This window comes from Neovison vison, chromosome 11 (assembly GCF_020171115.1).
Source record: "Neovison vison isolate M4711 chromosome 11, ASM_NN_V1, whole genome shotgun sequence".
NCBI lineage: Eukaryota > Metazoa > Chordata > Mammalia > Carnivora > Mustelidae > Neogale > Neogale vison.
In genome coordinates, this window is record NC_058101.1 from 96,555,739 (window position 1) to 96,579,021 (window position 23,283).

General features: G+C 36.7%; 1 protein-coding gene across 50 annotated transcripts in view; it reads right to left on the minus strand.

The window, feature by feature from the left end:
- ANK2 (ankyrin 2) overlaps positions 1-23,283 on the minus strand; it is a 655,140-nt gene that overhangs the window by 206,466 nt on the left and 425,391 nt on the right. For 20 of the 50 annotated variants that reach the window (XM_044224191.1, XM_044224189.1, XM_044224223.1 and 17 more), the window contains exon 1: positions 20,084-20,477. The exons of 17 other annotated variants lie outside the window; for them this stretch is intronic. In XM_044224191.1, coding sequence (XP_044080126.1) covers positions 20,084-20,218 — 135 coding nt within the window. In that variant the 5' untranslated portion in view covers positions 20,219-20,477. Of the gene's footprint in view, positions 1-20,083; positions 20,479-23,283 lie in introns of those variants that run through there. 13 more of the 50 variants (XM_044224217.1, XM_044224201.1, XM_044224209.1 and 10 more) reach the window with 3 other exon arrangements.

Sequence of the window (23,283 nt, forward strand, 5' to 3'; positions counted from 1 at the left end):
ACAGAAACAGCCTCGTGACACGACACAGATGAGGTGCAGACCGCACCTCCACAGATGACACACACTAAAAACTAGACTGCTTCTTTAGCATTGAATTATTCAGGAAAAAAAAAAAAAGGTACATTCTTACAATGAAAACTTCAGAATGGCTTATTTTATAATATAACCACTATCTTAATTGCATTTTTTCCTTGTCATGGTATATATCCTTAACACAGTTTATTTTCGTGTAGCCCCATTAAGTAGTACATGGAAACATAGAAGGGCTTTGTGTTTATAGCAGCCTAGAGTACATCTGTAAGTGTCGGTCAGATTGATTTTTTTTCTAGGGAGATCACTTAATTACAGCTTAACAACCCCACACGGTGACAACCTGACTCTACTTGTTTAAATGCAGTTCTGAAATCGTTTATACTGTTTTTTAAAAAAGACCAAGTTAGACCAAATGCATCAGTTACCCAATTTAAATTTCTTATTTTCCTTTTTTTTTTACCACGTAAAATTATTACCACGTGCAATATTAACACAGAATTTTGAATTCATTACTTTCTAATATAATTTCTTGTCTCAAGACAACATATTTATTTTCTAGGAATAACAGACCCAAGAATTCTTGTTGTGCCATCCTTGGAGGTTTGGTTTTTTTTTCCCCCTTTTGGAAAAATCTTTCTAATGATTGGGTGTCAGGAATTTCAGCATGATAATTATGTTGTTTATTAGAAATAATTTGTATGTCTCTAGTCCCTTTCCTTAAACTGCTATTAAGGTCACTGTCATCTGTAAGTTGGCAAGGGCCCATCTTTCTACCATGCATATAATTTCTGAGAAGTTGTTTATCTGCCCCATTCTCTAAAGTATGTAGGACCCAAAGGGGCATGGCGTTAGCCTCTTTTGCATGTGTGTGATGATCTACATGGATACTGAGTGCCAATGATGAACTTTAGAAGGCAAAATTACAATTCAAATGAGTCAGCATTATGTGAAATGTAATATATACAATCATTTTTACACCCATTTCCTGGCCCCCATCATACTGGTTCAGTGGTAGACAGCAGAATGTCAACAAACTTTTTTTAAATTAAATTTTAAAAAATTTAAAGAAGTTGTAGAGTATCTGTAGGGCTCAATTGGTTAAGCAGCTAACTCTTGATTTCAGCTCAGGTCACAATCTCGGGGTCCTGGGACTGAGCCCCATGTCAGGGTCAGTGCTCCTCCAGGAGTCTGCTTGGAATTCTCTCTCTTTCTCTCTCTCTCTCTCTCTGATTCCCTCTCTCTAAGCTCACACATGTGTGTGTACTCTTTCTCTCAAATAAATCTTTAAAAAAAAATCTAAAGATTTTGTAATATATGCACTGTTTAAGAAGGAAATAACTTTCTTTAAAAGATTTTATTTATTTATTTATTTGAAAGAGAGAGAACACAAGCAAGGGGAGTAGAAGAGGGAGAAATAGGCTCCACGCTGAGTGGGGATCCTGATGCAGGACTCAATCCCAAGACCCTAAGTTCGTAACTTGAGCCGAAAGCAGTCATCCAACCAACTGAGCCACCCAGACACCTAAAGGAAATAACTTCTAAGTTAGACTCACTAAATGGCCTTGGTTAAATTACAGCAGGGTCTATGGTTGTACCTACCTAAATGTGTACACACTGGAAAAATCATAGCTTCAGTTTGAAAAAAGTGTAAGCAAATTAGTCAGACCACAAATTATTTTGATAACAAATAATTAAAATAGTTTAATCAGTCCTTTACAATAAATTATTTAATCAGGAATTAAATATTTTTGAAATACCTACTGTGTTCCAGGTGCTGTGTTAGATGTAAAGGATTGAATGTAGAAGAAATATGATCCACCCTCTCAAAAGATTTTAACCGACTGAGCCACCCAGGTGCCCCCCTCAAAAGATTTTAAAAGACATTTTAGCTGCAGTACAGTCCATAAATTAGAAGTGGGCAAAAATGGATGCAGGGAGATGAATTTAGGGGTAGGAGTCGAAGCAATAAATGCTTATTTTGTTTATAAACATATTACGAACTAATATGTTTGCTAACAAACATATATAGACATAGAATAGGAATGATAATATACGATTTGATAAAGTTCCTGGTAACAAGTCAGGTGGGAAACACAGCATGCACAGGGACTTGCATGCCCAAAGTCATAGTAGCATAAAAGAACATAGTATGCAAAGAACTCTAAGTAATTCAGTGCATGTGAATTACAAACAACAATTTGAAAACAAGAAACAAGTAAAATTCTAAAAGTCAGGCAGTGGCCAGACCATGAATGTTCTTGTGTGCCATAAGACTGTCACCTTTTAGATTGAGGGGCTGGGGGGAGCCAGGATCAGAATGTTGTTTTAACATGAGTTAAGGGGGCGCCTGGGTAGCTCAGTTGGTTAAGTGACTGCCTTTGGCTCAGGTCATGATCCCGGAGTCCCGGGATCAAGTCCCGCATCGGGCTCCCAGCTCCATGGGGAGTCTGCTTGTCCCTCTGACCTTCTCCCCTCTCATGCTCTCTCTCTCTCACTCATTCTCTCAAATAAATAAATAAAAATATTTTTAAAAAAATAAAATAAAGTGAGTTAAGAGGGGAAAGAGAATGGAGTTTGTGGGACAATTTGGAATACTACTGCAATCCTGACACACAGTGTTACCAGGAACAGCAATGTGAAAAAGACACAATTTGTCATATATGGGAAAGTAGCTATAAAATTTGGGGAAATCAAATTGGAGGGTTTATAGAAGAGAAGAAATTAAGGAAAACGTAGAGACATCTAGCTTTGGCAGGTAGTAAGTGACACTTCCAATCAAGAACAGGAACTTGGGAGATAGAATACCCAAAAATTGGAGAGAATACAATAGCTTGGTTTAAGACTGATTAAACTTTAAGTGCTATCCCTACATAGTTTACTACTATATATTGGAAATACAAGACTGAAAAGTCCAGGAGAGGGGCACCCAGGTGGCTCAGTCAGAAGAATATGTGACTCATGATTCCAGGGTTGTAAGTTTGAGCCCCATGTTTGGCAGAGATCACTTAAACATAAACCTTAAAAAGAAAAAGTCTAGGCATGCCTGGGTGGCTCAGTGGGCAAAAGCCTCTGCTTTCAGCTCAGGTCATGATCTCAGGGTCCTGGGATCGAGCCCCATATCACGCTCTCTGCTCAGCAGGGAGCCTGCTTCCCCCTCTTTCTCTCTGCCTGCCTCTCTGCCTACTTGTGATCTCTGTCTGTCAAATAAATAAATAAATTCTTTAAAAAAAAAAAAAAAAAGTCCAGGAGAGTCTGAACTAAAGAGCTAGGCCATAGAGTAACCTCTGGAAGATGGCCCTGGTTTTTTGTAGTGATACTGGATCTTGCTTTACTCCTTACCATTTCTGTCCATAAAAATCCTACAACTAAGAAAACCCTTTGTATTGCCTCAGGAAGTGAACAGTGTTGGCCTATCAACCTCTTGCATGAAAATCCAGGAAGAGCTAATAAACTAGAAATTGTAGTATATATGTACACAGCAGTATATATACACATAGATACATATATATGTATGGATACACATATATACATAGATACATGCATATATATATATATATATATATGAGACTAAAATAGACTTCTGTACAGGAGCTTTCTAATGAGCTCAGAATACTGGTATCATGCAGCTGACGTTTCCCCATAAGACTGGGATACAACAGAGGTATTGCTCTATCCTTAATAGATGTGACCTGCTGTAACTTTCTAAATTTACCCCCGTGCTATGAACTGCAATTGTCAAGAATGGTTTGAGTTATTCAATTCTAACTCTATGCAAGGTGTAGAGCTTATGTAATTTAAAACTGAAACATAAAACATAGGATGGAAAACTGTCTCAGAAGAGAAATGTGTTTGATTAATTACAGTACATAACACATAACAGTGGGAAAAGATTAACAAATCAAGTATTTGTAGCTTGCACCACTCTTTTTTTTTTTTCCTAAACATTTCAGCTTATACTACAAAATCCCTCTGTTGGAAATCAGTCAATAAAAACTCCTCTAGTTATTACTGAATTTCAAAGAATATCTGCACTTCTTCGGAAGCAGCTTTCAAAACAAATTCTTGATCTGTTGGTATAAGAGCATTGGCATCAACTCTAAGCAGAATTTTGAAAAGGAAACTCCTGATTTAAACATAACTAAAAACAAAAGCTGGGTTAATTCATCTGATAGAACTAAGCTTTGGTTCAGATGCCCAAGACCAAAAGAAAAATCAGGCCTAAGCCAGGTTTAATGAGAAAGAATTCTCTACTAGTTGTTTTCTATTATTTGACTTTACAAGAATTTATATTAAGTGGACCCTGTGGGCCTATTTCCCAGAGGCTCAGGACAGCTTCTTAGAACACCTTCTCAACCCACCCACTTCCCTTAAGTATTACTCTGGGGGTCCCAAAACACCCTCAGCATTCAATCATTCACCAGGGCCCCCAGCTTTCCTATTTACCTTTTCCTAACTAGCCTGGCCTTCCAGGGTAGAGGGAGCCCAACACTTAAACCACACAGTGCCCAACAAAGAGTAGCTCAATAAACATTTGTGGAAATGAAACAAAAGAAAGGAAGAAGTTCCACAAAGTTAACTTGACCAAAGAGGGGTCTGAAGCAGCACTGGTCAATATGAACTAACTAGTGGAAATTTTGCTGTATCAAGTAAATACTTGTGCAGATTTACTAAATTTTAAAACTTGGTTTCAAATCTTGATTAGCAAAATTCATACTTGTTATATTAATTTATCCAAAATTAATTCCCTAAGACTAAATTTCTTTGAGGTCTCCTTTATAATTTATCAGATATCCACCATAAATCCGAATAATGCCAAACTTTTCCTAAGAGTAAATGAATGAAGAATGATGAATAAGGATGGCTTCCATCATGTGCTCGCTTCGGCAGCACATATACTAAAAAAAAAAAAAAAAAGGATGGCTTCCATCTGTACCATTATTGGGTTTTTGGCTGAAGTCATGACAAAATTACTGTCCTCAGCAACAGACTTGATTACATAGGCTCTGGAGCTCAACATTCTCTGACTCTGACAACAATGACATTAGCAAAGAATTTTTTTAAAAAAGGAACCACTATCTTAATGTTACTGATGACACAGAACCAATAGTATTCTGTCTTTTTAGAAATAAGAAAGTCTAATTTTATTCTCCTCTGGGGGAAAAAAAGACTTTATATAAAGCACTAAATAAGCTTTTACTATTGTCAGAATTATCCAGAGAAGAGAATTGCTGACTACTCAGTATTTCTGAATGCATAATGATATACAGTAATATCTTTCAAAAACCTCAATAGTTATTGTAAGACTAATTAACTTTCTAAATAAAAAAAAGATCACTGGTTCATTGGAATTATTCTGACCAAGATACAGAGAAGTTGTTTTCTCTTAGAATTATTACACACATAAAATATACCTCATTTTGGTCACAGGAAATCTATGTATTTAATTCCACTTCTACATTCTTATATAAATACCTACCTGTGGTATAACATATAATATTAAACTGTCATATATGTATGTATATGTGTGTGTGGTATGTGTGCATGTGTGGTATGTGCATATGTATGTGTGTGTGTGTGTGTGTGTGTGTGGAGAATCATATATCCCATCTTCAGAACAAAACTATAATTGTACTTGAAGGCAGGAACCATGTCTTATAATTCTTAGAATTTCCAAAGGCTAGGTCAATGCTAAAAATATGTTAGCCAATAAAGATGACTATGTTGATAATGAAACCTTGGGAAGTATTATGGTGTATACAAAGTTTATACAAATCTGATAACAGGTAAGATAAATATAAGTTATTCTAGCTTTAGTTGCTCAAAACTTAAATTTAGAAAATTTCTAAAGGAGAATAAGGTAACTTTGAGATATATAAAAAGACAGCATTAGAACTTTCTTTTGCAAAGCTGGCATTAACCTTAGCCAAAAAGATCTTGTTCATCCAACAAAATTAACTTAGATGAAATGTCAAAACTCTTCATAAATATCAACACCATAAATACGATGTTACTGGTCCTTGACCAAGAACCAAGTGGCAGGCTACTTTTGTCTCCCTAATTAAAGGACAAGACTTGTGAAAATAAGAGATATTAAGAATTTCATTTAAAAGATGTTTACATTAGGCCATTTCTGATTAGCAACATTTGGAAGAGGAACCCAGCACCTAATGTGAAGCATGATGAGAACTGGGGTATATATTCAACTCCTGTGGCATTACTACAGGATACAATCCTCTACAGCTGGAGAAGTTCCATTTCTATTTGGTTTATTTTTCCCACATACAAAAATTGTGGGGCATTTTAGGAACAGAGTTTCTTCTACTGATAACATCTTCTCTTAAATGTAACTTAATTTAGCACTTACTACAAAGATCTAGCCTGACCTAAAATCTTTGTCTCTGGTTATGATTTCAAGTAAGATACTTGATCATACATGTTGTGACTGGGTTTACTCTGTTTTCCCTGTTTTTTAAAGATAATTGTCGAAAAGCATTACGAACAAGTGAGTCAATTCTTCAACATTTTTACCTGATTCACGTATATTTATGTCATTTTAGTGATTTCCTTATTGAAATTTATGAGCATCTCCTGCAGAATAGGGACGGACACACACCATGTTAAGATTCTACATGGCACCTGGACTCGCTTCTTCTAAATTGTCCACTTGTGAGAGAGGCAACAACATGCAGTTTGCTTTTGTGTGCGTATACTCTGTTCCTCAACCAGACTGCAAACCCCTTAAAGGAATGGACAGTACTTCATGCCTTTTGTATTTCTTTATCATGCTTTCCACTATAATATTAATGGTTACTTGTACCATATGCCAAAAACATTTATAGTCTTGTTGGGTCTCCTAAAGCACCCAGATAAGGAAACTGAGGCTCACCGCATTTAAGCCACTTGTCCATGGACTTTTGGTAATAAATGCCAGAGCTGAGCCTCGACCCCAGTCTCACTCAGGAGGCCATAATCATAACCACCAAGCATTACTGTCTCCCTACCCCCCACCCCCGACTGCAGTTTGACTGTTCACTTTTCACTGTTGACTGACTTACAAGATTACCTGTGGCTTTCTGTTTTGGGGAAAAGTTACTGAAGCTGCATTCCTGGCCCAATGATCATGTTCTGATCTCTCTTGCTGCACAGTTCCCTGTCCTGTGCTAGGCGCAGGGCCCAAAATTGGAACCATAAGGTGCCGACACCACTAGAATACCAAGATTTCTTTTCTTTAACATTGCCAACCCAGAGTCGTGACTTTTTTTTTTTTTAAGATTTTATTTATTTATCTGACAGAGAGAGAGCGTGTACACGTAAGCTAGAGAGGGAACACAAGCAGGGGGAGTGGGAGAGGGAGAAGCAGGCTCCCTGCTGAGCAGGGAGCCGGATCTCAGCACCCTGGGATCATGACCTGAGCCAAAGGCAAACACTCAATGACTGAGCCACCCAAGTACCCAAGAGTCATGACTTTTAAGGGCACTGTTACACTATTTCAAAATATTACTGCATATTCTATTTGACAAGTGAATCTACAGCAACGTTTCTATCACAGTGATCACTATTACCACACAGAGGAAGTTTTTTCAAGCTCTACAGCATGGTAACCTTCAAAGACAACATTTGTTCCTCTGTTTTTAAAGCAGCATGCAGACTTTACTAGCTCATACTGACATATTTCCCTGAGTGGGATTTAAACCTGGACTGCTTCCAACACGGATGAAACCTCTTTCAGCTGTTCTTAATTAATCACCACACCTGCTGTTTAAATGTTGATTACACCTATAAGAGAGGTTAATAGTAAATTTTACTTTCCCTGTAAAAATTAACTAGTAAAAATGTACCCGTAAAAAGGCAGTTCCTCCAGATTGATAAAAAGCTAAATAGCAGTAGGGTATCAAATAAAATAATAATTTGTTAAAAAACCTAAAAAGTAAATATATATACCGTAAAAGTATTTGTCTAAAATCATATAACTTCCTATGTTCTTTACTACCTTTCTTAATCTTATAATCTCTCTTCCCTTAAACAAAGTAGGGGGATGAATATAAAATACAAATTCTCATAGTTAGAACAATGGAAAAATAAACTTTGAAAAAAATCAGCCAGCAGCCATAATCCCAATATTCAAACTTAACAGTGCATATCTTGATGTACTTTCTTCTAGAATTTTTCTACACATACACTATAGACGTGTGCATAGATGATATTTTGCGAAGTAGGGATAGTATTACCTTATCTTCTACTTTTAAAACATTACCAAGTATTGCCTACATCATTCAAAACCTTTAAAAGATACTCCAAATCTAGGGGCACCTGGATGGCCCAGAGGGTAAAGCCTCTGCCTTCAGCTCAGATCACAATTTGAGTCCTGGGATCGAGTCCCCCATTGTGCTCTCTGCTCGGCGGGAAGCCTGCTTCCCCCTCTCTCTGCCTGCCTCTCTGCCTACTTGTGATTTCTGTCTGTCAAATAAATAAATAAAATCTTTTAAAAACAGAAGATATTCTAAATCTCATACAATAGTTTACAGGTAGATTATAATTGTTTTTAGCTTCTCCTTTGTACAACTAGTACCTTTGATTTTCATTATTGTCAAAAAGGCTATGGTAAGAGGTTTTTATGTAAGTCTTTGTGCCTGTTTTGATGATGTCCGTTGTTTAAATTCCTAAAGGTAGAATAATCATTTCAAAGACGCCAATTCTTGGTACATATTGTAATACTGCACAACTATCCTTGAGAGAGCCTGAATCAAAAGACACAGTCATACCTGACAGTGGAAGAGCCTACGTCAACACAACACACTCAGAGTTGCTTTGCTCAACTGGTATGTGTATCATTACGGTTTTGACTTATCTTTTCTATTTCCGAAGAATTTGAAAACTTAATTATATACTTAGTGCCTATTACATTTTCTGTCTTCCTTGACTTGTTTGTTCACCTTTAGGTCCTCTTACAGTTTTAAATGTCTTTTTTACTTTTAAAAACTTTATAATGACAAGTTAACATCTTGTCGTATTTGTTGCAAGTTTTTCTGAGTTTGTGATTTTCTTAATGTATCTTTTGACTTTCAGAAGTTTTAAATTTTATAAATTAAAAAGTATAAACCTCACTTTTAATTTTTATTTCATTGCTTTTGTACTCTCCAATACTGAAATCAATGAAATACTTCTCTTCATTTTCTCCTATCTTTAAAAAATTACTTTTTTTCCATTTAACTTTTAATTATCTAATTTATTTTGGTATTAAGCAAAAGTTATAATCTTACTTGAAATTTCCCACATGGGCAATATTTTCCAGTTGCTGAAAATATTTAAACCCACTTTTAACTTCCTTAAACATCTTTTTAACATTTTTCTTTTCTTGAAAAACCAGCATAACAGAGTGAGTTTAGGTCTACTTTTCTTTTTTTTTTTTTTTAAAGATTTTATTTATTTATTTGACAGAGAGAGATTACAAGCAGGCAGAGAGGCAGGCAGAGAGAGAGGAGGAAGCAGGCTCCCTGCTGAGCAGAGAGCCCGATGCGGGCCTCGATCCCAGGACCCTGAGATCTTGACCTGAGCCGAAGGCAGCGGCTTAACCCACTGAGCCACCCAGGCGCCCTAGGTCTACTTTTCAATCCTGGTTTCACCACTCACCATGAGCTCTCTGGCCCTGAGCAAGTTACTAAACTCAAACTTCAGTTTTCTGGTCTATAAAATGCATAGAATCATGTGGATTAAAGAAGGTAATATATGTAAAATCCCTAAGGAGAGTGTATTGAGGTAGCAAACACTTCACAAAAGGAAACTTTAATACTGGACTCACAGAGCTATCATCAGGAGTAAATGACATTTATGCTCAGTGGTATGCAGAGCATCATTACAGAACCTGGCAAATAATAAGAGCTAAATAAATGGTAGCTATTATTATTAATAATTAATATAGAATCCCCCCATATTCCTATATTTATTTATTTATTTCATTCTACTGTCATTTTCCACATCTAAGTCAACTTTAGGTATGGGCCAGAAAGCAACCCAGGATCAATAACTTGGCTGAAATTGTCCATGACTAGACTCTGACATGTAGCTGTGACCATAGAGGTCGCATTTTTTTTAAAAAGATTTATTTATTTGAAAGATAGAGAGTGTACATGAGTGAGCACATGCAGAGGAGTGGTGAGGGGGCAGGGCAGAGGGAGAAGGAGAGAGAAACTTTAGCAGACTCCACATTGAGTGCAGAGTCTGATAATGGAGCTCGATCTTATGTTCCCAAGATCACGACCTGAGCCAAAATGAAGAGTTGGACGCTTAACCGATTATACCACACAGGTGCCCCTATGTGGGTCACATTTTAAACAGGAATGGAAGTTAACATGTCCATCTGCATGGTTGCTTAATTCTTCAAAAAATTAATTGGTGAGTATATGTAAATTAGCACCAAAGAAAAGACTGATTTCAATCTGTATTTATATATTATATAATAATAGAGAGAGGAGGAAGGACGGGAGAAAGAGGAAGAAAGAAGGAAAGGAAGAAAGAGCATGTAGACAATGAGATTCATTATTTATTTTCTTGAAAGACACTGACTTAATACTTAATTTTACAGATATTTAAGAAATGCATATATAATTTTAAAAGTTGAAAATATATGGAATGACTATTTGACACTTCACATTAGTTGATGTACTAAGAAATTTTAATGAGACCAGAAGAACTTTGTTAATCAACTGTCATGTGCTACATGACTTTTTAGGCATAAGTGTGGAATTCAACGAGGATATTGTACTAGATATGGATCCCAGGAGAGAATCAGATCATTTGGAACAATCGTGCTATTCAATCTGGCTGCTCAAGAGTGGAATCAAATTATGATTTTTTAAAAAATTGGACACATTTGCACAACAGAGTCTTATAGAACCTCAGTGTCTAGATTTCTGACAGGAATTTACATGGTTAAACAATGAATAAAAGGATTCTATATAGGTGTAGAGTAATTACTAGCTTTTAGAAGTGGAGCTTAAATGTACTCAAAGTGCTATCATTTAAAATTCCACTGCAGGACGCCTTGGTGGCTCACTTGGTTAAGGGTCTGCCTTCAGCTCAGGTCATGATCCCAGGGTCCGGGGATCAAGTCCCGAATCAGGCTCCCCACTCTGTGGGAAACCTGCTTCTCTCTCTCCCACTCCCCCTGCTTGTGTTACCTCTTTCACTGTCTCTCCCTCTGCCAAACAAATAAAATCTTAAAAATAAATAAATAAATATAGATAAAATTCCACTGCAGTGCAATGCAAGACTTTCCTCCTTTTAAAACCATATAGGAGAACTGCAGGAGTTCATACAATATCACATATTACAGACATATAGATAAGTTTGTGAGACATTTGCTAGCAGAGCTGACTCCATTCCCATGTACCCTGTGTGGTCTTGGTTTCTGTAACTGCCACTAAATAGAATTTTGGCTGTCAGTTGGATTAACCTGGATTAGAAGAATCTTAATAAGATGTGAAGGGCTTTTATACTCTTGTTGCCCTTTTGCGCTGATGGTACATACTCAGCCCTGTTTCTTCAGGAAAAGCAACCTCTCAGAACATAAAGCAGTAGTTATCATACTTTAGTGCACTCAAGGGTTACTTAGAGATCATGCTTAATCTTGTTAAACAGATATTCTTGGCTCCCACCTCAGAGATTCTAATTCTGGAGGTCTGGAGTGGAGCTCAGCAACCTACATCACTTTAAAACGCCCCAGATGCTTCTTCTGATCTGAGCGGTTCACAGAATACACTTCGGGAGGTGCTGACATAAGGGATTAACTAGACCTTTCATTCTATGTATTTATTACACAACCCAAATACGCCTTATCCCTTATGTCATCATCAATCATTTAGTCGGTCAAAATGTTTGAAGTAGCAATGCATAGGAAGCTGAATATGATAAGCCATTTTTTTATGATAAGCCATTTTAAAAAATTATTATATATTACAGATATATGGCCAAGTTTGTAAAACATACACCTTATAGGTAGAAATTTTTTGAATGCCTGTTATTTCTGAAAATTGCCATTTTCCTTTTGTAAATCTGGGAGGAAAAAAGCTGTATGTGACAACCAGTGATCTCCAGAAAGTTAAGAGTCACAATTTTCTTTACTTCTGTTTTTTTTTTCTAATATTTTACCTATTAATTTGAGAGAGAGAGAAAGAGCATGCATACACACACACAAGCATGGGGGGGGGGGGTGAAGCAAAGAGAGAGAGAGAAGCAGATGCCCCACTGAGCAGGGAGCTAGGTTGTGGGGCTTGAATCCAGGACCCTGGGATCATGATCTAAGCAGAAGGCAGACGCTTAACCATGTGCACTTCTGTTTTACTAGAGGTCTTAGTAGATGCTTTCTAATTTCCTTTAGAAAGTCAACAACCTAGAAAGATACAATACTAAAGTAGTAAATCTAAAGAGACTTCAACTCTATTTTAAGATTTTATTTATTTATTTGACAGAGAGATCACAAGTAGGCAGAGAGGCAGGCAGAGAGAGAGAGGGAAGAAGGCTCCCCACTGAGCAGAGAGCCCCATGCGGGACTTGATCCCAGGACCCCGAGATCATGACCTGGGCCAAAGGCAGAGGCTTAAGCCACTGAGCCACCCAGGCGCCCCAACTCTATTTTTAATATATTATTTCTGCCTGGAGATTCAATTTCTTGAATTTATCCTTGATAAACTGAGAATTCTTATTTAGGCAAATTATCAATCTTAGAAATTTAATTTTAAGTACATGATATGTTTATTTAATTGAGTTGTTAACCAGACTATAGAAAATGTTAGAGTACCAGGTATGACACAAGATTATACTTCAAAGCTCCCTTTTGTAACTCGTTGATAATTAAGGTAGATAGAGAGTACCAAAAAATCTCAAAACTTAAAATGTCAGCAACATTTATAATTCATCAAAAACATTATTTCAATTCAAAATCTCTACTGTTTAAATACCTGACTTTTGCATAGCTTTTAGGTACAACTCATTAGCTCGAAGACACTACTGAAATGATTACACTTCAAATGATCATTTTAGTATTTTTACTTCTCATAAGCAAATATAAAGAAAGGCACAAAAGTATTTTATTACAGTCACAAAAGCCCACACAAATATGATATGAATGTAAGTTTTGAAAAGTCAAACACTTAAACTTCTGACAGTCAAATGTGATCTAATATGTCCCCAATTTCAAGGAGAACTTTCAAATGAAAGTGAAGGAATCAGTAAACCAGTAGATATTTCTTGTGGCATAATAAATTTTAAGTTTCACCCACTAAAAGGGCATTAAATCTAAAACAGCAATTGAAAGTGGGTAAGAAATACGGCAGATGTCTGTGTGGGAAGGAAGCAAAATACGGTTGAAAAGACAGCTCTCTCCCTGGAGTATTCTCCCTCCATCATACATGTGACCTTGAAAAAACCACTATCTACAGTGGGACTACTCTTAATAAATACAGCAGAAGAAAGACAATTAAAAATTATTACATGGTTCAATTCAGAAATTATGTTTGGTTTGGATGAGCCTCATTATAAGACAAATATAATGGAAATATTATATTAGCTATTGTTTATAATGATTCCTCTTACCACAAGGTCATCTTTCAGTGAATCTCAAACTTGCATTTTTTGTATTATTTAAGAATGCATAATAATTTAGGAAAATATATACTTTTTATATAGTAAATATGTTCCTTACAATTAATATTTCATGGCAGTAATGTGTATGCATTTGAAGTAAAGGTACATTCTTTTTTTGAGCAGAAGGTTGTAATGAAAACTTCTTAGTCACCAAGTACTTTAAATGTTTTTAGAAAAGTCCTTTTTTGGTGCCTCTATCACTGTTCCATTTTCACAGCCTCTGGTTTCATCTAGAGGCTTGCCACCTGCAGCTGGAAAATACCCACAGCGAGATCTGTAACTAGGTGATTTCCTAGTCATTAATTTATTCATATTTTCCACAAACATTTATTAAGCATCTATGAGGTGCCAGGTACTCTGTTAGGCACTGCAAAGGGAATGGACCTTCTAGTATGCAAACCACCATCTAATCACTTTTTCTAAAGCAGATTTCAATCAGTGATCATTGTTCCCTAGAATAGAATCCAAATTCTAAAGCTTGGCTTGTGGAGCTCTTGATAATTTGATCCCATGCTTACTATCCAAATTTCATGAGTTCTACACATGGTCAATAGAAACTAGGTGTGTCAAAGCTGTGGGGGTTTACATGTGGCTTCTCTATCATACCAGCATTACTATTGACTGCAACGCTGAGTTTGGGATCTGCCCATAATATTCAAGATTTGACTTTTCTGAGACCCTCTAATTGAGTTGTCACCCTTAGGTATTCCAGAACGCCCAGCGCTTTCTTACCATGTCATAGCAATATTGGGATCCTGTTCTGTGCATCTTAGATTACATTTCTTAAACCAAGATTATGTGGACCCAGTACCCGGCTTTTAGTGGATGCTCAATACATGCTTACTGAGTATAGTTTCTTTTCTTCTCTTTTCTCTTTTTTAAAAAGATGTTATTTATTTATTTACTTGACAGAGAGAGAAAGAAAGCACAAGCAGGGGGAACAGTAGAGGAAGAGGGAGAAGCAGACTTCCCATTGAGCAGGAAGCAGGCTCCCTGTTGAGCGGGGAGCCTGATACAGGGCTCAATCCCAAGACTCTGGGATCATGACCTGAGCTGAAGGCAGCTGCTTAACCACTGAGCCACCCAGGTGCCCCTGAGTATGCTTTCTTCTCAACAGGAACGAAGATTGTACTCTGCTTCCAAGATCTACTACAGACTTCTAACTTCTCCATTAGCAGAAGGGATATTCCAAATACTTAACTGGTACAGCTTAGGCACCAAACAATCTCAGTGGATGCTGGCTCTAGACCTAGAGGAAGGTGGTCCTGGAGGCTCCTTGCTGGTCCAGGCACCATTCTTTTGTTTGCTCACTTGGGGGATGGAGTGGACTGGGGAATCCTGGAAATAAGTTTCAGGTAGCCTCACTAGAAGGCACAGCTTGGTGGACCCATAGAAGGAATGGTTTAATTAGCCTTTACTGGAAGCATTTCAAGGTGTAAACAACTGGTACAGGTGTTCTGATCCATAGTGACTGAATATCAGCACTGTCCATGAGGCACTCCCCAAACACTGGCCTGCACTGGTTCTCCCCTTCTTCAGCATCTTATAGGCACTCATTTCACCACTTGCATTGTCACATAATTGCCTACTGGCCTTTAGAGTTAATTGATTACATGTGGGCAAGTTCAATCTCTAAAACTTGACTAGGAAGTTCCTAGAGGATAGAACCATGTCTTATCTTCTTTCAACATCAATCTTTAAATAAATCATCCAAAAATTACATAACCATGCTCTATATCATCTCATATTTTTTGAAATGTTTTGTCAGTAGATTTCATTATAGTCTTGGCTCTTTTAGGATTAATATCAAAACTATATGAAGAAAGCTTTCTTACAGTGGTTATAAAAAAGCTACTAAAAATAATACCCAAAGAAAATGAAAACACTAATTCAAAAAGTTATAGGTATTCACATGTTTATCACAGCATTATTTACAATAGGCAATATACAAAAACAACCCAAGGGTCCATTGGTACATGAACGAATAAAGAAGATGTAAGATATATAATTACATAATATATAATGGGATACACACACACATATATATATATAATGGACTATTACACAGCCATAAAAAAGGATGAGATCTTGCCATCCATAACAACACGGATGGATCTAGAGAGTATTCTGCTAAGTGAAGTAAATCAGAATAAGAAAGACAAATGCCATATGATTTCATTTACATGTGGAATCTAAAAAAAAAACAGAACAAAAGACTAAATGAAAAACAGAATCAGAGCTATAAATACAGAGAACAAACTGATGGTTGCCAGATGGGAGTGGGGGGTGGGAAGATGAGAAAAATGGGTGAAGGAGAATAGGAGATACAGGTTGCCAGTTGTGAAATGAAAAAGTAATGGGAATAAAGGGTACAACACAGAGAATATAGTCAATGGTACTGTAATAGCTTTGTATGGTGACAGATGGTATGCATACTTGTGGAGAGCATAGCATAACACAGAGTTGAATCACTATGTTGTACACCCAAAACTAACATAACACTGTGTGTCAATTATATTCAAATTTACAAAAATTTTTAAACTGAAAAACAAAACAACCTAACTGTGATAATAACAGATTTTTAAGTCCTTTCAGGTCTAATGTAAGAGCAACAGCATTTCAGAAGAAACCCTTAGCATATGCTCAGGAGCCTAATATCTTCATTAGGAAGGCAGATATTTCTCGTGCATTTGGAAAAGGGTCTCTGGAGGTAGAATTCTCTCATCCCTGAAGTTTGAGTGAAAGGAGGGATGCTCACAGGCACTGGGAATACTCACAACAAATGAACTGGTGGAGTCCAGTCCACCTGCCGTTGGGGGTAGGAATCTGCCCAGAAGTTTTGCCTACACTTTTATCTCCACACAAATACCTCCCTGCTGCTACAGTCCTTGCTGCACTAGAAAAGTGAAAACCAGAAATTGTAACTAGTTTGAAATGTATTTCCAAATTGCATTTCAAATAATTAGAAAAATTTACAGCATATTCAGGAATGTTGCTCAGTCTCAACGCAATCTTCTAAAACTTCTTATTATTACATTTTATATCTTTGTTAACAGAATGGTCACTTATGATTATTTTAATTTGTATCTTTACAAATAAAAAAATTATGATTACATTAATATTTAGTAACTGAAAAGTTAGCAATTGAATAATAATAGAAAAATTAAGTAATTGTTTGAATACAGCCAGACCTATTTGTTTCCTGTTTGTCCACGGCTGCTTTCTCTCTACGAGAAGTTCCTGCCCAGAGACCCAGAGACCAGGTAGCCAGCAACATCTGTAATGTTCACTCCCTATAGTTCTTTCCAGAAAAATTTAGTTGACCTGTCCTCTGAAATTTAAACATTAATTTGTATATACATTAGGAAAAAACATATTATTTGTCCAGTTATAGAACTTTAAAAATTTTTGGAATATTAGTTGTTCATCTTTTTCACTACATTTTTTAAAATTATCATAATGCCAAAATAATATTTAGTTTTCTATTTTTTAGTATAATTTTTGTGCTCGCTGTGTAATATATCTGGAAATTATTCTGGTCTGATTTTCTTTTTCTTTTTTATAAAAGGAAATATTTAAAAATCCATAAACTTATAAGTGGAATTGCAATTATGGACATACAATAGTATGGTTCAAGGAGAAATTATTTTTGGTTCCTGACTTCCAACACAATTCCTGATAATTGATTTATTCCTCATTGCTATACTTATCTATACAAATGTCAGAATATTCAAAATTCTAAGTAAAATTTATAGAAAAGAATGAAGTATTGATTTATATAAAACTCAGCAGTTTTAGTATCTCAGAAATTTATATTTTTTCATATGTTTTGTTCTGATTATGAAAAAAGTTAGAGAATTTATTAATTTGAAATATTTGGCCTAATGACATAATAAATTAGCTAAAACATTTCTAAGTTTATTTCTATGAAAAAGGTGCCAAGTACCTCTGTTTCTGTCTTCCTTCACCAAAAAATAATATTATAAAAATAAAAGTTATTAAGTTCTAAAGCTCTTAACAACTGTTTACCATTAATTGTGACAAGCATGAATGATGGAAATTGACTAAGGAGAATATCTATCTAGATGATTAGGGAAGGAGTGACTTCAGTCCTATAGTACCCATTTAACAGTAAAGAAAGATGATAGAGTTTCCTAAGTTTGGAAAACTTCAGCCAGACAAAACCACATATTTAGCTTAAGCCAACCTCTGTATTAAGAATTATTATTGTTATTATTATTATTATGGCCCCACAAAGTGATGAAATTTCTGAGTAGACTGTCACTTGAGAAGGAAGACAACAGGTGCATTTCCACCTCTACCCTAACTTTCCAAGTTATAGCAAGCATTATACGTTCCCATCTATAAAATCATTGACAGAAAAGTTTATTCATGATCAGCCTATTATGTTATTTAAGTCAGAGAAATCAGATTTTAATTTATTTTTTAAATCACCTCACATTTTTCAGGACCAGTATCTACATTAATAGAAATAGAAGGATTATAATGAAAGAATGATGTTGCTGGTGATTATTTCTTTGAAAACTGAACTGTTTTCTGAACTCTGAAGTTTTGAGTGAATTTCTCATTTCAGCCCTTGGACCTCAGAAGCATGTTGTCACTTGTTTGCCTATATTTAATTTTTAAAGCACCTATATTTTCAGACATTACATTTTTCTTAATGATGTTTAAAGAGTGAGAAAATGGAATACACTCATATAACTTAAAAATGTGGAAAGAATTATTAACTAACATTTGAAAGAATGGTTTAAATTCTAAATTAATAAAAAAAATATTCATAGAAACTACCTTTTAAAAAAGACAGTTACTTCTTAGGGACTATATTTACACATTACAACTAAGCAAACGTTGGGTCACTAAAAAGTTACCAAAAAAGTTTACCTTTTTGGGACGCCTGGGTGGCTCAGTTGGTTAAGCAGCTGCCTTCAGCTCAGGTCATGATCCCAGCGTCCTGGAATCAAGTCCTACATCGGGCTCCTTGCTCGGCAGGGAGCCTGCTTCTCCCTCTGCCTCTGCCTGCCTCTCTGTCTGCCTGTGCTCGCGCTCTCTCCCTCTCTCTGACAAATAAATAAATAAAATCTTTAAAAAAAAAAAAAGTTTACCTTTTTTACCCCACCTCAGTTCAGAAATTGCACTAGAAGCACTGCTTAGCAATCCCGAGTGACTCTCCTGGTGGATGTGGGTAATTTAACCCATAACCCAGAAGGCGAAACCTCAGCTGCGTGATTGTGAAGGCAGGTGTCCTCCCCTCCCCTTGGGACTGTTTATTCTCCTGCCTGTGGGGACTTCCATTCCCAATCCAGGAAGCACCGTCTTCTTTTTCACTACAGTGCTGACAGACTTTCTTTTCACTTCTGTTAACTGCAAACACTGCCTCAGCATGTTGTTTTATTGATAAGTTCTTAGTTTCTGTTTCAGTTTCCCTGGGGTCTGGCAGAATTTCAATGCTAGGAAATTATGAGATTCTTCCAGATCAAAGTAACAGCCAAAGAGCACCTCAGACTCCTCACCTACTTGTTCTTCTCCCCCGGAAATATCAGGTGTCACGTCCTGAGGAGGAGTACAACTCTTCTGTCTCTTTCACTCAGAAATCCTCCATAATCCTAGTCTCATGGTTTCACTCCAAATTAAATAACTTGCAATAAGGTCAAATTCCTGGGTCTGACAGATCAAAGATAAACTTTACTCTCCAACAAATTTAAAAATCAAAATATTTCAGATAGAGATTGTTGGCCCTCCCAGCTAAACATCACAACAGGCCTTTGTAACCATTCTAAGGAACATATCGTGACTATGAACTATTACAATCTGAAAGCCAGCTTCGACATTTGATTGCTCAACTTTTAAGCCTCTGCACAAAACAGTATCATCATTAGAGTGGCATTCAAAGGCCTTTTCACTGAAGTTAGTCAGATATTGGAAGTAAAATGCCTTTATGGGCTGCAACTGGGATTCCAAGTTAGCATCTGCTTTAAAAATGCCCTGTGACCTCATGGAAAATGAACTATACATGAATATATAAATAGGCCGAAGAATGTGACAGCCTGAATATAAGTGAATCGGAGCAATATTGCTCTAAGTCACTCTGCAATCAAATACATCCTTGGCTTTGCACAAAATTTCAAATGAAAACGACAGCATCACCGCTTATTTCCAAATGTCAGTTCATAGCTAAAGCCGAACTCCGAAGGCACGCACACGGGGCGCCCCATGGCCCACGAAGGGCACACAACAGCGTGCCACCGAACCAGAGGCAGCTGGGTAGTTGGATCACCTCGGTTTTACTCTGTCGCCTTCCTTCCAGGAAGTTTGGAGGTGGACCAATGAGGTCCACGGTCGAACCTTATGCCACCATCCTCCCCTCCTCCCTGTGTGGCTCAGAACTTACCCAGACCTCAAGTTCTCTGGTGTCCTCGCTGTTACAGCCATAGTAGTCTGGGGTTTTATCCAGTTCCTGCATGTGTCCTTGCGCTCTTACGCTCTTATCCGCATGACAGGACGGGCAGAGAGCTGCATTACCCATCTCAGCTCTACAGTTCCTGCTGTCACTGGGCCTGTGCTTGCCCTCTGTGGTCTGTCCAGGGCTCCCAGGGGGACGCTACTGTGGATAATGCATCCGGACGACCCTTGGCTCCTCTGCTCAGTTCCCCTACACGCCCCTCACCAGTTCTCCCCATCTGCTGGCTGGCTTGCTGGTGGCAGAGAGAACTCAAAACCCCAGCAACTGCAGGCTGCATTCAGTGACCATTTCCAATTCAGGCTCTGCCAGTCTATTTTTACACCTACCAGGCCAGCTATGCATGTCAATGGAGTGAGGGGGGTGAGCTGAGACCGAGCAGGGGAGGGGGCGGTGTTGTTTTGTTTTTCACCATGTGAGCAGCCTGTTCTACACATGGACTTAAGTTCCTGCTGTGTGAAATGTCTCTACATGGAGAATTTTTGCATTACTCGGTAAATGCCTTTGAGTCCTTTGATTTCCTCCCCCCTCTGTCTTTCTGGTGGCATGGAACACCAAATCTGTTAATGATCTCACTTTACCAGCACAACAGGTAGAAACAGTTTTCATGATTATTTAAACTAAGAGGCATACTCTCAGCTGACAGACATTATCATTTTCATGATCATTTACAGAAAACAACTGGCCATCCTTTCAGCACTTAAACTTCATCAGAAACACTTCTGTCAAAATGGCTTGTTTTACAATGATATAGATGTTCTGAATTTCACAAACTATCTACAGTTTTCCGTTATTCATGATCATGCCACAGTAGAGCAAACATTTTGATTTACTTATAATTCTTTTCAATTTTTAATACTTTGGAAATGTTCCCCCCAGGTTTATTAAAAAAAAAAAAAACTGAAAATGGCTTTCAAAAACATACATACTATCCCTGAAACCATATTACAGAGTTTTGAAAGAAGTTGTTTCCCACGGAGATGAGCACAGCAAATGCAGAGATTTTTATGAAGCCAATTATGATAAACATCAAAACTTTGTTACAGACTATTACTGATTAAATTTTATTCTCCCCATTAAGTTTCCTCTAAAACTTTATTTATATAGTGTTTTACTATTCGTCCTATCCTTCCTCATTTGATATTTGCTTTCTCTTTTCATATTTTCTAAATATATTTTAAACTACTCAATGGCAGGATAAAGATTAACATTTTGTACCATCTATCCAAGTTATATATTAAGTATTAAAAGTTAAATCTACTGAATTGAAAGCAATCCTTTGGGGAAAACAGGATGTGGAAGATATTTAGAAATTAACCACATCACATTGATAGAATAAAACTTACCTTTCCGATTTGCCATTTCTTTTAACTAAAATGTCTGTCATTATGATCATTTATTCCATAAAAACAGCATTCCTGAAATAGCCTATCACTCTATATCACTGTCCAAAACCCTTAACCAAACAAACATACACACACACACACAAAACAAACAAACAAACAAAAACAAACTCAAATCCAAGAATGGCATTTTTGGATTATTGATTCTTATAGCCCTATGCTGGGATATTTTTTTGTTTCGTTTTGTTTTGTTTTACCAATCCTATTTGAATAGCTCTTTATCCCAGAATTTATGAACCTAGAGTATGTTATTTACTGTAAAGAACCTATCCTTACATTCCAGTTTCACCGAATTTCAGTATTCCGTGAAATTATTTTTGTCTTTTAGCTATAGGTGATGACATATTTTAAAACAGTTTTTTTTTAATTTATTGACGGAACAAATAATATTATGATATAAATGGGGGCATAATTTCTCCATTCATGTGAAAGACAAGCACAATCTAAATATTTTAAATGTTAAAATTTTAATGGAGATTAAGGAGTGCACTTGTTGTGATGAGCCCGGGTGATATATGAAAGTGTTGAATCGCTATAGTGTACACCTAAAACTAATATTACCCGGCTTGTTAACCTGTTAACTAACTGGAATTTAAATAAAAACCGTAAAAAAAAAAAAAAAAAAAAAAAACCCTAGGGAAAAGTGTTAAAGGTTTAGGTGAAAGCATTCATAAAGATGAAATTTTAGTATCAGTAACAAGATCAGACTGGTATCTGAGATGTACCAAGCAAAACCTTTTGTGTTGCTGAAATTATTTTTATAAAGACTAAAATCATGATTCATCATAACATGGTAATCCCTTATCACGGTTACACATACTTGAACAATGTAACTGTTGAAATTAAGTAAGCACTGTGTATAATACTGTGTTTACAAACTCTTTCAAACAGATGTTTTAAAATTTCCTAGCCTCTTAGAGCCTTACACTGCCTTAAAAGTCATATAATAGGTGCTTCTTCGTAAATATATATGAACTATTTTATTCAGAATATAAACCAAGATTTTACCAGCTGTTAAAAGAGGTATACTTCTTTTTTTTTTAAGATTTTATTTATTTAGGGGTGCCTGGGTGGCTCAGTGGGTTAAAGCCTCTGCCTTTGGCTCAGGTCACGACCCCAGGATCCTGAGATCGAGCCCCGCATCTGGCTCTCTGCTCAGCAGGGAGCCTGCTTCCTCCTCTTTCTCTGCCTGCCTCTCTGCCTACTCGTGATCTCTTTTTGCCAGATAAATGAAGAAAATCTTTAAAAAAAAAAAAAAAAAGATTTTATTTATTTATTTATTTATTTATTTATTTGACAGAGAGAGAGAGAGATTACAAGCAGGCAGAGAGGCAGGCAGAGAGAGAGGGAGGAAGCAGGCTCCCCACCAAGCTGAGTCCGATACGGGGCTCAATCCCAGAACCCTGAGATCATGACCTGAGCCGAAGGCAGAGGCCCAAACCACTGAGCCACCCAGGTGCCCCAAGAGGTAAAACTTCTTTTTTCTCTTTTGGAATTAGTTGACTATTTTTAAAACATCAAAATTTAATATTCAACAATCTTTTCATACAGAATTGAGCAAATCCTAAAATTTCTCTGTGGCCTCATTCCTTCATTCTAGAATTGAGGTCTGAATCCCTGTACTTAACACATGTAAAAGCAATATTAACCACTCTAGCTCAAGGAAAGATGTCTGTAGGTGCTCAGTAAATAATTTTGCTGTGCTTTAACAGCATGAATTGTTTCCTG